Source organism: Maniola hyperantus, chromosome 17 (assembly GCF_902806685.2).
Source record: "Maniola hyperantus chromosome 17, iAphHyp1.2, whole genome shotgun sequence".
Taxonomy (NCBI): domain Eukaryota; kingdom Metazoa; phylum Arthropoda; class Insecta; order Lepidoptera; family Nymphalidae; genus Maniola; species Maniola hyperantus.
The window spans coordinates 733,183-747,051 of record NC_048552.1 but is presented as its reverse complement, the minus strand read 5'-3'; the positions used below and the strand labels follow the sequence as shown (position 1 = coordinate 747,051).

The following is a 13,869-nucleotide window of genomic DNA, read 5'->3' as shown; positions in this document are numbered from 1 at the left end:
TGACTGACATAGCTCCATCATAGCTCAATGGGTTGCGCAGGGGCACATAGTTTGAAAAACTGACAGACGTTGGGATTCCAAGGCGCTAGAATGGTAACCACGTACCAGAAAGCGTAACGTTTGCAGACCTCTCCACTAGTTGGGGAGATAACCTCAAACGACTCGCAGAATACCGCTGGATTCAGACGGCATCAAGACCGTGTTGTGTGGAAATCCATACAAGAGACCTAGGTCTGCAATGGACTTCTAGCGGTTGCAGACGATATGCACTTTCCTTGATCGATTGATAAGTCCTGATAGGTTTCTCTCTGATCACTGCCAAAACAAACAGTGCGCATATTCGATAATTTCTAAAACTATTGATCGAACATCTGAATGCCGTTTCTGCCAATTTACTCATGATAGTTTTATGAATGATGGTAAACATACCTCATGGTTACGAAAGTATTGAACATTGTTACAGATAAACGGACGAAGACGCAGAGCTCCAGAAGAAGGTATAGTGTACGCGAACGGAACTACTCTAGTCAGACGACGCAAACGACGCAGTAGACGTAAGATTCATTACAATTACCTTTTATTTTACAACTCTTTTTTTCATTTTTTTTTATTCACATACAAGTTAGCCCTTGACTGCAATCTCACCTGGTGGTAAGTGATGATGCAGTCTAAGATGATAGCGGGCTAACCTGGAAGGGGTATGGCAGTTTTTAGTAAACCCATACCCCTTTGGTTTCTACACGGCATCGTACCGGAACGCTAAATCGCTTGGCGGCACGGCTTTACCGGTAGGGTGGTAACTAGCCACGGCCGAAGCCTCCCACCAGACCAAAAATTATCTTCCTTCCTTCCCCTTGAAGACCTGTATTCTCCAACCGACGAGCTCCCTGGCGCAGTGGTAAGCGCTATGGTCTTATTAGTGGGAGGTCCCGGGTTCGATTCCCGGCAGGGATCTGGAATTTTATAATTTCTAAATTTCTGGTCTGGTGGGAGGCTTCGGCCGTGGCTAGTTACCACCCTACCGGCAAAGCCGTGCCGCCAAGCGCTTAAGCGTTCCGGTACGATGCCGTGTAGAAACCAAAGGGGCATGGGTTTACTAAAAACTGCCATACCCCTTCCAGGTTAGCCCGCTTCGATCTTAGACTGCATCGTCACTTACCACCAGGTGAGATTGCAGTCAAGGGCTAACTAGTATCTGAAGTTTAAAAAATAAAATTAAAAAACTCGTGGTTAGTTGCCACCAAACTATACAAGGGTGTGATTTAAGCCCAAAGTTTAGGTAGTAGACATTTGTTGGTTGCTGTGCTTCTTTCTTCTTCTTTCTTTTATAGATATAGTTAAAAATTAATATTGGTTATGTGTCGTAGTTTGCGCATCGTTCAACCAATTGAGTTGAAACTTTGTACAACTGTTGTTGATACTTGTGAAATGATTTCTTACGTAGTGGCATCAACGTACAATAAAAGACTCATGAGTTAAGCGCGTTTTAAGCAATTAAATATCACTTGCTTGAAGGGTGAAGGAAAAATATTGTGAGGAAACCGGCATGCCTGAGGGCCTATAAAGGGTGTGTAAATTCTACCAATCCATACTTGATCAGTGTGGTAGACTATGGTTTAAAGTCTTCCATTTCTGAGAAGAGACACAACAATGGGCTGACGATAGATTGATGTGTTCTAAAATTGGAAGAGACATTGCAACGGCTTAGCTTATAGCGTGTGGACTTATAGATCTATCTCATCATATTTAATGATGAGATAGATTGATATTATAGATAGATATTTGGGACCCATTTAATGATGGGTCTATAATACTGGTTCGGGAGTTACTGAAGTAAGCTGAGAGCATTACATGAATAATATGTCATTCAATGTTCTCAGCGTACATATTCAAAATTCTTTGATCTTTTATCGTTATGTATTTTATGTCTTTTTTCTTGTACCTTTATTCGTATTTAAATTTATTATTAATCATCTAGTTAGTGTAAGTGGCACTGCCGTTCTAATTAGATATAAAATAAATAAAATAAAATAAATAAAATATTATTCTTCTTCCTTGTTTGTGGCTTGACATATTATTTTTCCTATACGATAAATCCTTTTAAAAACCCTGTTTTTTCACAGGTCGTCGTTCAATCTTAGAACCAGAAGCCGAACTAATAGTTGTCACGGCAACTCCCAGACAGACGTGGGGACGAGCACCCCTACTGCGTCTCGTACCATCGGAAGGCGATGGACGACCACACTACAGAATAGCTTACGGTGACCCTGATAGAAACTTTATACTGTCCAAACGTGACGGTACATGGGCCTTAAGGCTTAGGAAACACTTAAAATCTAAGGAGGTCTTAGAGAAACAGTTGGAATTAGAGGCAAGGTTCGTTGTCCCTGCAGTTGGTAAGAGGAACAGGAGGCACGTCAACTTAGATATACCGGCTCCGCTAAGATTGTATGTGTCTGTACATATAGCTCCGCCCAAGCGTTGATATGCGAGCATGTAGTGAGACCAACCTAGAGCGGTGAATGTGAACAAAGTTAAAGCCCTTGTATTATACGATTAGAAGCCTTAGCCCCTTCGCACACGGGTTGTAAGCGTAGTCGTATCGTAAACGTATCGTTACGGTGCTACGCATACGAGACCTGCAGTGTTGCACAAACGAATCGTCGCTTAGACGTATCGTTTTTGATATAATTTTTTTTTTAAAGTTATATTTCTTTCCAGCTCATTTTAACGATATTTCTGCCCAAGTTTTGTCTGTAACATCTTTTCTTAAATATTCGCTTAATGAATGATTATTATAGACCAATAGACAAGGGTATCTTCAACCAGTTTGACGAATTCAATTATTTTTTCAGCCATATTGAAAGTTAAAAGTCATTAGAAATTAAAATTTAGTTAAGTTCTGGTGTTTATTAAAGAAAATAATGAAAAGTTAACTTTTCACGCTTGTGTTTTTACGCCAGTACGTTACGACTATCGTATCGTATTTGCTACAACACCGTTTCGTATGCGGACTTGTTTGAACATGTTCATGCTCGTATTGCTCTCGTCGTACGCGCGTATTACAATACGCTTACGCTACGATGCCGTGTGCGAAGGGGTTAAGTCACAGTATAAAGAGACACAGTAGTCCAATGCCTTTGATCTCGTGGTAAAGACAAGCTTTTAACTTAGGTCCCTGACTTCGTAGGCCAGTTTGGGTTGCATCTTCGTCCCCCAGTTACCGCACGATTGGTCTGTCTAGAGAAGTCTGACGAACCTCTGAATGTATAACGCGTAAAATTTAACTCCTCACGCGCCATTTTAAGTTTTTGTGTCAAATTTCATGTCAAAAGTATGATTTTAGTAGCTTATGCTCGCGCTTCGTCCGCGTGGATTACACAAAAAATCCCAATTTTACCCCCTTGGCGGTTCAAATTTCAAAAATCCTTTCTTAGTGAATGTGTACGTCATAATAGCTATCTGCATGCGAAATTACACCCCGATGTGTCCAATGGTTTGAGCTGTGCGTTGATGGATCAGTCAGTCAGCTTTTCCTTTTATATATCTATGTCAATTTCAAAGGTGAACCGTACTTTTGACATGACAGTCGACCCATAGAATTACAATGGCGCGTGAGGAGTCATTTTTTACGGACTATAATATCATTGTCCCCTTACTCTGTGGTCGGATGCTGGAACAGTGTCTGATACATAATATATAGATATTGTGGATGTGAAAAACGTTCTTATAATTATTAGTATTAAGGGTGAAAATTACTTGGCATGAGTGTATGTACTTGTAAATAGAATGCAAAGATCATGTTTTATATAAAACACTGCCATAATAAAATGAAAGTCAATTTGTAAGTCACTGCCATACGTTTGCATAATATTATGTTAATTATTATTATTTAACGTTATTAAGTTTCTTGGTAGGTTTGTCTCACTACTAAATTGTTTGTTGGATTTTAATGTGACGAAATGGTTACTGTTCGGTATGCGATTGTAATACTGATTACGGATTTTTATAGCTGCAGAAAACAGACTTCTCCCAAACCAGGTCCTCAGAATGAAACTGCACTCTATACTTCGAGACTCGAGTTGAACTTTATTGTAACTAGGCACAATATAATAAAGATTGCTGACCTACTGTACCAAACATAGTTCCAAAAACTGACACTTCTTATGTATGTTCTCGGACATCAAAAAATCGGTATCAAATGTTTAATTATAGCGCATGTTAGCTTACAACTATTGCCATCTATGATCACGACCGCACTCTAAACAATCACTATTGATTAGAAAATGGCAATTATTTAATTGTGACAGTCGCTAATTTTTAGTGGTCCTTTGGACTATTGGCTAAAATTCACACCTTAATATTTGAAGTGAAAACTTTTGAGTGAGAGATTTTAGGATGGGTGAAAACTTGAAAGTCGCGCCATCGACTTGCTAATGTTAATAGTACTCAAAGTGCCGATAGATGTATAAATTAAAGTAATGGTTTTAGTCTGTAAATTATGAAATTTTAAGTTTTGATACTAGAACTAATTTGGTCCTAAAAAAACACTTTTTTATATTTTTACGTTATCACTTCTGTCGGCGGTCACCAATAACTGCCAATTTTATTAACCGACTTCATTTTTAAGACAATACAGGCTAGGGCTCTGTTACAGCTGTATAAGAAGGTATACGTAAGTAATTAATAAATGTGAGGCCGTACGGAGTGACTCATTCCAAAAGGGGAAAAACTCCTGAAATTAAAGATTAATAAAAAAATGTGCATTAGTTTCTTTTGTTTTTAGGAAGGCTATTATGATCGCATATCGAATGTGTCTGAGGTCGTCTTTCGATTCGGTCGAGTCGCGGGCGATCTCGCCGGCAGTATTATGTGTGAGGTGATTGAGTGCATAATAACACAGCTTAGCTAGCGTACAGTTCCGAAGAAGTCAAACGTCACGTCGTTAATGATTGTGATTTTTGAATATTATTATAATGGAAGTAGCCGTAAAATCACGATACTGTTATGTAGAAGTACACGTGGTAACATTTTTAACATACAGCTGAAGCGCGTCAGACGCAACTTTGACTGTAGCTTGGATGTTCAAATGTGACTCGTGCGAACACATACGGACGCGCACGATCAATTCCGAACTTCCAGGTACCTACTATAGAAGCGTGCAGACTGGTCATATATACGACTAACTCATATCGAGTCTGCGCGCTCCCATACGTCTTGAAAGGCCGGAATAGTTTGTGCGTGTTCGTATGAGTTCGAACCAGTCATGATAAAATTTAGCTTGTCTAACGCCGTCGACGAGCGTTGACTGCGCGAAAATATCACCATGCGCTTACGTTTGTTTCTGAACTGTATGTTTGCTTAGCTGTGATAAACCTAGAGTGTAGGTAGCTATCGATTCTCATTTCGGAATCGGTTCCATGTTGGCGATTGACATTTTAGACCATTTTATCGGATATCGATATCGAGATATTTTATTATATAGTAGTTTTTCTAATTTCACCGCCATCTTAAGTGCCAGTGTATAGAATAAGGTTTGAAATAGTGACTATTTAAGAAAATTATTTATTTTTCACTTTTTGCAATATTAATCTAGAAAAGGCTTATGAATCTACTTACCTGTTTTGTATTAGGGTTGTCAACTTTCTAGTTTTCTTAGGGCACGTCGTTATTTTTTAAATAGCCTTTGTATGTGTAAGTTTTCAGAAGAGTATTCAATTTTTCAGCACTTTTTCAGCATCTTAAAAGACTATTTATATAACTTTGTCAAAAATAATGAATTTGTTGAGCTTGAATTGAAAAATAATAAAAAAATATGATTTTATTAATCAATAAAACTATTCTTATCATTTTAACAAAAGTTCTTATTGCACTACAGAAAACAGAGATGGCAGTCCTATTTTATACAGATAAATGTATTTTGTTATATTTTACCTCTTAAACTTTTTATACTTATAAGGTTTTTAACAATGCAATAGAACTCGATTTATTTTGTAAATATGTGCATACAAATGATTATTATTATTATTATTAACAAAGTTATATTGTTCGTTATATAACAATGTTTTAACTTAGGACCTAAGTTGAAGTGGTACATTTTTAATTTAAACAAATAAACAAGTTTTTAAATACATTTGTTTTACTTATCAATTACTAATTAATTGTGATAGTGAAGTAACGTCGACCAAAGACGGCAACAGATTGGTGACTAAGTAACTTTGTTTGGCCTTTTCCTATTCTTCTTACTGGAACATATTAATACGCACAGTAAGATTCAAACGTATAAATGCGCCCCTGAAGTTTGCGCACGACGTTGCGCACAACACACATTTCGGGTGTCCGAGGTCGCCTGAGGTAGCGGGGAGGGTAACAGCGCACGTCTCGCTCCTACATTCCCGCCAGTTGATGCGTCTCTCTCTCTCGCTCTGTACGTGTCTTGTCTGTTTGTACAGTCGAGTTGAGAAGTTACTTTGTTTAAGCTTGCTTAAGCTGAGGTGGAACCTACCGTCGCCCGTTAAGTGATTTAGTTCTCGAGTGTACCATGCGAAAGATCGCAAAGCTAACTTCACGCAGACGCATTTAAGTTTGAATCATACTATACCTACGTAGGGTTAAATTCGAAGCAATAGTACGTTGATCCTTGTCCCTTTTAAGGTTAACCATATTCGAATGAATAGTATCTACCAGGGTTGTTGCGAATGCCAATATTTTGACATCCGCGGATGTCTGAATTAATGCGAATGTTCCGCATATGCGGATGCGAATATCCGTAACACCCTGTGTGGTCAGTTAGCGAACGAAGATATCAACACTAGCAAATGCACGAAGCACGCGCAACTCTGGCCCCGCCCAATTTCTTTGCAGGTTGTTAAATCCGCATCCGTAAAACCTCTGCATTAATTGATGCGGATGCGGATGTCTGAATCAATGCAGATATTCCGTATTTGCGGATGTGGATGCGAGTATGCGAATACAAGAGCCTCAATAGCTCAACTGGTATAGGAGTGGACTGAAAACCGAAAGGTCGACGGTTCAAACCCCGCCCGCTGCACTATTATTGTCGTACCTACTCCTAGCACAAGCTTGACGCTTAGTTGGAGAGGAATGGGGAATATTAGTCATTTAACTTGGCTAATATTCTTTTTAAAAAAATGCCCTACGTTAACCCTTCGGTACCGGTTTTATTATCACTAAAAAGGAAGATACCTACATAGGTAACGTGTAGAGAATTATTCTTTTTCTAAATCCGTCACAAAGAAGTGACACAAGATTTCAACGCAAATATGTCAAAACATGGATATCAATGGTTGTCCAATTTTATTATTTCTCATTTCACTCTGGTTAATATTAAATAATAATATTAGGTACCGTTTTAAAGTAAGTATTCTGATAGCAAAATGGCTAAGGGCAAGAAAGAGGAATACTCATGTGAGATGTACAGCGCCAAATACTTTCAGCTGTGCGCCGCGGGAGGCGCTGTGGCGTGTGGCACCACGCACACCTTCGTCACGCCTCTGGACTTGGTCAAGTGCAGGCTGCAGGTCGACCCGGCCAAATACAAATCCATCTTCAAAGGATTCGGGGTGTCATACAGAGAAGGTGGCGCTGCGAACTTAGTCAAAGGCTGGGCGCCTACTCTGATCGGGTACAGCTTTCAAGGCGCAGCGAAATTCGCCGGATACGAATATTTCAAATACAAATTCTCCACTTTTGTCGACGAGGAAACAGCTTACTTGTATAGGACCTACATGTACTTAGCTGCTTCAGCGTCAGCAGAACTAGTTGCTGATGTGTTTCTTTCCCCATTTGAAGCTACCAAAGTAAGGATGCAGACCACTCCAGGGTATACCTCACAGATGAGGAAAGCCATGCCGCACATGTTGGCTACGGAAGGCTTCGGAGTTTTTTATAAAGGGTTAACACCGTTATGGGGGCGCCAAGTCCCTTATACCATGATGAAGTTTTCTTCTTTTGAGAAGACGTTGGAGTATTTGTATGCGAACGTTGTGCCGAAGCCTCGAGAGCAGTGCACGAAGGTCGAGCAGCTTATCGTGACGTTTTCAGCTGGGTATATAGCTGGAGTGCTTTGTGCTATAGTGTCGCATCCAGCTGATACCATAGTTTCGAAGCTGAACAAGGACCCGAGCGCAACCATCGGCAGTATCATCGGTGAAGTTGGTATGTTGGGTATCTGGCGGGGTCTGGTCGCTCGTATCATCATGATCGGGACTCTCACAGGTCTGCAATGGTTTGTGTACGACGCCTTCAAGGTGTACACGGGCATGCCTCGGCCCCCACCGGCTGATATGCCGGAATCGTTGAAAAAGAAACTTGCCAAAAAATAATGTCAGGTTTTGTTAGGATTTATTATCTTGTATTTTATGTATATTTTATGATTAAATGATGCGTATTGACTTCATGAATTATCATTTTTCAAGTGTTACTACTTAATATCTACTCATAACATCATTGTACCTAAATCTTTTGTACTAGCCAGTTGTTAACGTTTATGCTATGTGTCCTTTAGTTATAAATCCTTTTGTATGTAAATACTTGTGTATGTGTAAATGTTGTTCGTTAGTCAAATAAGAAAAAAAATAAATAAAAAAAATAAAAAAAAAATATTTATACCCTTTCTATAAAAATATACTAAAGAACATACTGTTCATATTTCGGCCTCAGGAAAGTCCAAAAGTCATTTGTGGGTATGGGTATAACCTTTTATAACAAAATCCCGCAAACTATTTTGGACTTGCCTTTACACAAGTTTAAAAAATCTATTAAAAGTATGCTCCTGAAAAAAGCATTATTATACAATTGAAGATTATCTAAATGATAAAAGAGCGTGGATTAGACCTACAGCTCGTTCCAGCAACGCACAGGACTGCAAATACTTTTCTTATACGTGGCATAATATTGTATATCAAATCTTTGAAAAGAGCAACCACCGAGTTTCTTGATGGTTCTTCTCGGTAGGAAAGGCATTCCAACCAGTGGTAGATGCCTCTGACGATTCAAAAATACTTGTAAAAGTTTAATTGAATTTTCTTTTTTTTTATTCAATTCAATTCAATCGCGCTGCAATAGATACCTGTAGACCTGGAGAGTGACATCTATCATCACTTGAGAAGTCCTCGCCCTCGCCTCGGCGTTCCAATAATACTCGGCCAGTAATCGCTTTACTACAGGGTAGGTACTAGTCTGAGAAGTAGGCTTCAGAAGAGTTTAGGCCCTAGTCCATCACGCTAGTCAAGTGAAGATTGGCAGACTTCACCCACGTTTAAAAAAATGGAGAATTTTCAGACATGTACGTTTTCTCGCGATATTGTATTTTTTAATTACCTTTTTTAAGCAATCAAATTGCTTAAAAAACAGTAAAAGCTTATAGGTAAGTACCTACTTATCTAAATATATAAAAGCAAAAGGTGACTGACTGACTGACTGATCTATCAACGTATAGCTCAAACTACTGGACGGATCGGGATAAAATTTGGGATGCAGGTAACTATTATGACGTAGGCATCCGCTAAGAAAGGATTTTTGAAATTTCAACCCCTTAGGGGTTGAAATAGGGGTTTGAAAATTGTGTAGTCCACGCGGACGAAGTCGCGAGCATAAGCTAGTCTATATATATAAAAGGAAAAGGTGACTGACTGACTCTCGTAGCTTTAGTTTTAAGTTTGCGTAATAATTATCACCACTATATCTTACAAATGTAACACCATACCAGACTATCAATACGAGTAATTTATTACCTATTTTGAATAAATCATTTGACTTTGACTTTGACTTTGACTTTGACTGACTGACTGAATGACTGACTGACTGACTGACTGATCTATCAACGCACAGCTCAAACTACTGGACGGATCGGGCTGAAATTTGGCATGCAGATAGCTATTATGACGTAGGCATCCACTAAGAAAGGATTTTTGAAAATTCAACTCCTATAGGGGTGAAATAGGGTTTTGAAATTTTGTAGTCCACGCGGACGAAGTCGCGAGCATAAGCTAGTTAAACATTATTTGTGTAAACAGAAAAATATACATACGAAATCTGTTTATGGAAGGTTCATAAAGACTTTCGAGACTCAAATATACGATGTTACCTTCAATAAAACGCCCCGGGCTCACAAACATGTTCCGGGATAAGTCCAAGATTATGTTAAATGTGTGCTAGTGTTTGCTATTGTCCACTTATAAAACATTGCCCGGATCCCGCCCGGGACGTCCGTAAGTGGGCACGATGTAGGGATAAAGCCCGTATTATTGTTATTGCCCGGGATAGAAGAGTTAATGCCCCTGGTTTAGGATTATTGGATGGGGATAGGGGGATACATTACTGGGCGATATTCTAGTGATGCCGGAACGAATTTGTGTCAAGCTCGTACGTATTATGTATGTGTAGAGAGAGAACCAGCGCGTGCCAGACCTTCGCTATTTTATAAAAGCTGAAAGTTCCTTCAGGGGACCATTCGGACAACATATTATTTTGCGTCATATTCATTATTCAACCTTAATATTATTGGTAATGCATTTGAGTTGAAATAATATTGTCTTGAAATAATACTAATACTAGCCCCGCCTTCGCACGGGTGTTCTTACCTATTCTATAGATTGAAAAACCGGCCAAGTGCGAGTTAGACTCGCGCACTGAGGATTCTGCACTACAATCCTATTTTGTCGACATTTTGCACGATAAATCAAAAACTATTATACCTAAAAATAAATCAAAATCTGTTTTTAGAATGTATAAGTAAAGTCCTTTCATATGATACCCACTTGGTATACTTTATCTTACTTTGAAAGTTGAAAATAGCAATATTTGTTCATGAACACATTTTAATATTTTTCTTGTGATGTAACTACAAATTTACGTTTTTAGATTTTTCCCCTTATGTCAGCTATAACACCTACCTACCTGCCAAATTTCATGATTCTAGGTCAACGGGATGTCCCCCGTAGGTTTCTTGACAGACAGATAGACGGACAGACAGACAGACAGACAACAAAGTGGTATCAGGCAACATAGTGGTGGTCAGTACACCCCTTCCGCTTTCTTTAATTTTTATAATATCCTCTACCCTAAGGTTGCCTGGAAGAGATCGCTATTTTAGCAATAAGGCCGCCTATTGTACATGCTGTATTTGTTATATGTCTATTGTTTTTGTTTTGGTGTACAATAAAGCATATTTTACTTTTTTACTTACTTTTACTATAAGGTTACTTTTACTACGGCTGCTAAACCACAAGAACATTCAACTAAATGCAACAAGAAATTGCCTGAAACAGTGCACAAAGTTCATTTTACCACTTACTCGTCAACACTAAAAGGAAATAGCACATTACTACATACGTTTGCATCATAATCACACAGCTGAAGTGCAGTGTACCACAGTGTAAAATCGTAAACACAACCAGTGCACTCACTTGCTCCAATTAAACGTAGGCCCACTTATGGATATATCAAGAGTCTTTAGGTCAGGGAAGCAGATTCAATTGAGGAGAACTGACAAAAACTTAGTATACCTACTTGCAATGAACCAAAAGCTTAATTTGCTATAATCCGCTGAAACAGGTCGAATCTGTAAAACTTAATAGTTAGATACCTAACTATTAAGGTATAGCTTATAGAGGTATACCTTTTCAAAAGAATTAATACAAATGTAATAAATTATTATCATTATTATAGTAACTTGTGGACAGCTGAGTTCTAGGCTGGTTTCTTAAATGCAACTTTTTCACTGACTGAGTTGTGTTTCATGTTTCTGTCAAAAAATCATAAGGCCTCATAAGATTTTCATTTTATAATTTACGCGCGTAAGATTTTTTAGACTTGTTTAAAGTTAAAAAATCTATTAAACATATTAATAGGTGGCGCGTTATCTACAAGGCTTGTCTAGCAGGGGACACGGACTGATGGAAAAATGGTAAAGATTATATGTATATAATATCTGTCAACGGCTTTACTCACGTATTCAGTCGACGTTAGCCCGACTAGTTTAAACCGCGCGAACTGACTCCCTTGAAAAAGGATGGGTTCGAAACTAGTCGGGCTAACGTCGACTGAATACGTGAGTAAAACCTTTGACAGATATTATATATAATGGAAATCACTCACGATAGTTAAAACGCTAAAATGGTAAAGATGTTTGACCTACAGCTTCCTCTGCGCTGTGGTCACGCAATCCATAGTGGGTGTAACCCAATTCTGCCATCCCATTGTGTCTTGAAATGAAACGCTAACATCGAAACGGCTGGCGAATTGACACATTTCACATAGAGTATCATGGACGTGGCGTAAGTAACGAACGGTTATACACACATGGTCTGTTGGTTACGGCGCTGGTGCAGTTAGGCTTGACAATTGTAAGCGTCAATAGTAGCTTGAGTCTCAATAGCTCAACGGGTAAAGGAGTGGACTGAAAAAAGGTCGACGGTTCAATTCAAACCCCGCCCGTTGCACTATTGGCGTACCTACTCCTAGCACAAGCTTGACGCTTAGTTGGAGAGGAAAGGGGAATATTAGTCATTTAACATGGCTAATATTCTTTATAGAAAAAGAAAAAAGAAATAGTAACCTAGATTCCTAAATGACCATGGCAGTGTATCTAGTGTTAAAAGTAAAACCACTTTGATATACTTTAACATACTTTTAATAACTGTTTTCTTATTAAATTAATTTGCAAGTCAGTACAATGAACTATTCATCTTTTAAGCGTCCCCAGAGAGTGCCAGGAGTGTAGCGTCTACCCCAAACCGTGTGTTACGTACTGGCCGCTACAGCGCCACCGGGGAGCGTTGCGAGCGCGAAGCTCCGCCTGGGTGTGAGCCCTAGGGCTCGAAGAAATAATTTGTGAGGTCGGGGAGCAACGTCCTCCTAAGGGCGCCTGTGAGGCTCGTACCACGGCTTAGGATGACGTTGGGATAGGTGGAGTCATTGGACTACTGGTTCGTCCGTACGCCCCCGAGGCCGTGGCGTGAGTCCACGTCCAGGTGACGTTAGAAATCGGGGACCTCATCTTCGCCACATAATAATATTATTCTTAATAGATACTTGCCAAAAAATCAATGATTGCTTACGGGATTAGAGTCGCAACTTTAATCCCGTAGGTTTAATTTTTCGGTATAAAAGTTAGCCTATCCTATACAATAATATATCCAACTGGGGATTGCAAGCATCTTTAAAAAAATGTTACTAAGCAAGTATTATAGAGCTTATATAGGTACCAGTTCGTCTTTTCTTAATAATTCTATTGATATTTATTATAATAAGTCAATGATTTATTTATAGATAAGAATGCAAACGGGTTGTATATAGCCATAATAATGTTCTTTTATTGAAAATCAATATAGCGATCCTCGTATCAGGTGTCGCGCGAGTGTAGTGACGTTTTTTGTCGCTCACCGATATGACGAGGTGGCCGAGTGGTTAAGGCGTTGGACTGCTAATCCAATGTGCTCTGCACGCGTGGGTTCAAATCCCATCCTCGTCGGAACCAGTTTGTGGTTTTTTTTGTAGAAATTTCGTAAAAACTGATGCAAATATTTTTGATCCGAATTTCAGTTCGTCTGAAAAAAAAAACTTTTTTTTTTCAATTTCATACTTATATTATAATGCGAAAGTATGTCTGTCTGTTTGTCTGCTAGCTTTTCAAGTCCAGCTTTACCGATTTTGACGTTTGGTACAGAAATAAGTAGCTTGAATCCCGGGGAAGAACGTAGGCTACTTTTGCCCTGAAAAATATTCCCGAGCACGAATAAGGAAATACTTTTCTTCCTAAAAATCAGAGTTCCCATGGGATTTTGAAAACCTTAATCCACGCGGACGAAGTAATCATCCACGCGGGCATCAGCTAGTAATAATATA

At 39.0% G+C, this 13,869-nt stretch overlaps 1 protein-coding gene, 1 non-coding gene and 1 pseudogene across 2 annotated transcripts in view; all 3 read left to right on the top strand.

Annotated features, from left to right (window-relative positions):
* LOC117990003 (fibrillin-2-like) overlaps positions 1-6,129 on the top strand; it is a 79,107-nt gene extending 72,978 nt beyond the window's left edge. Inside the window, exons 52-53 of the mRNA XM_034977425.2 lie at positions 464-554; positions 2,124-6,129. Coding sequence (XP_034833316.1) covers positions 464-554; positions 2,124-2,485 — 453 coding nt within the window. The 3' untranslated portion in view covers positions 2,486-6,129. The remainder of the gene's footprint in view (positions 1-463; positions 555-2,123) is intronic.
* Positions 6,130-7,397: 1,268 nt separating this feature from the next.
* On the top strand, positions 7,398-8,359 carry LOC117990008 (solute carrier family 25 member 3 pseudogene; annotated as a pseudogene).
* A 5,054-nt stretch (positions 8,360-13,413) lies between these two features.
* On the top strand, positions 13,414-13,495 carry TRNAS-GCU (transfer RNA serine (anticodon GCU)). The gene has a single exon. It is a non-coding gene; the product is annotated as a tRNA-Ser (tRNA).
* The last annotated feature ends 374 nt before the right edge of the window (positions 13,496-13,869 follow it).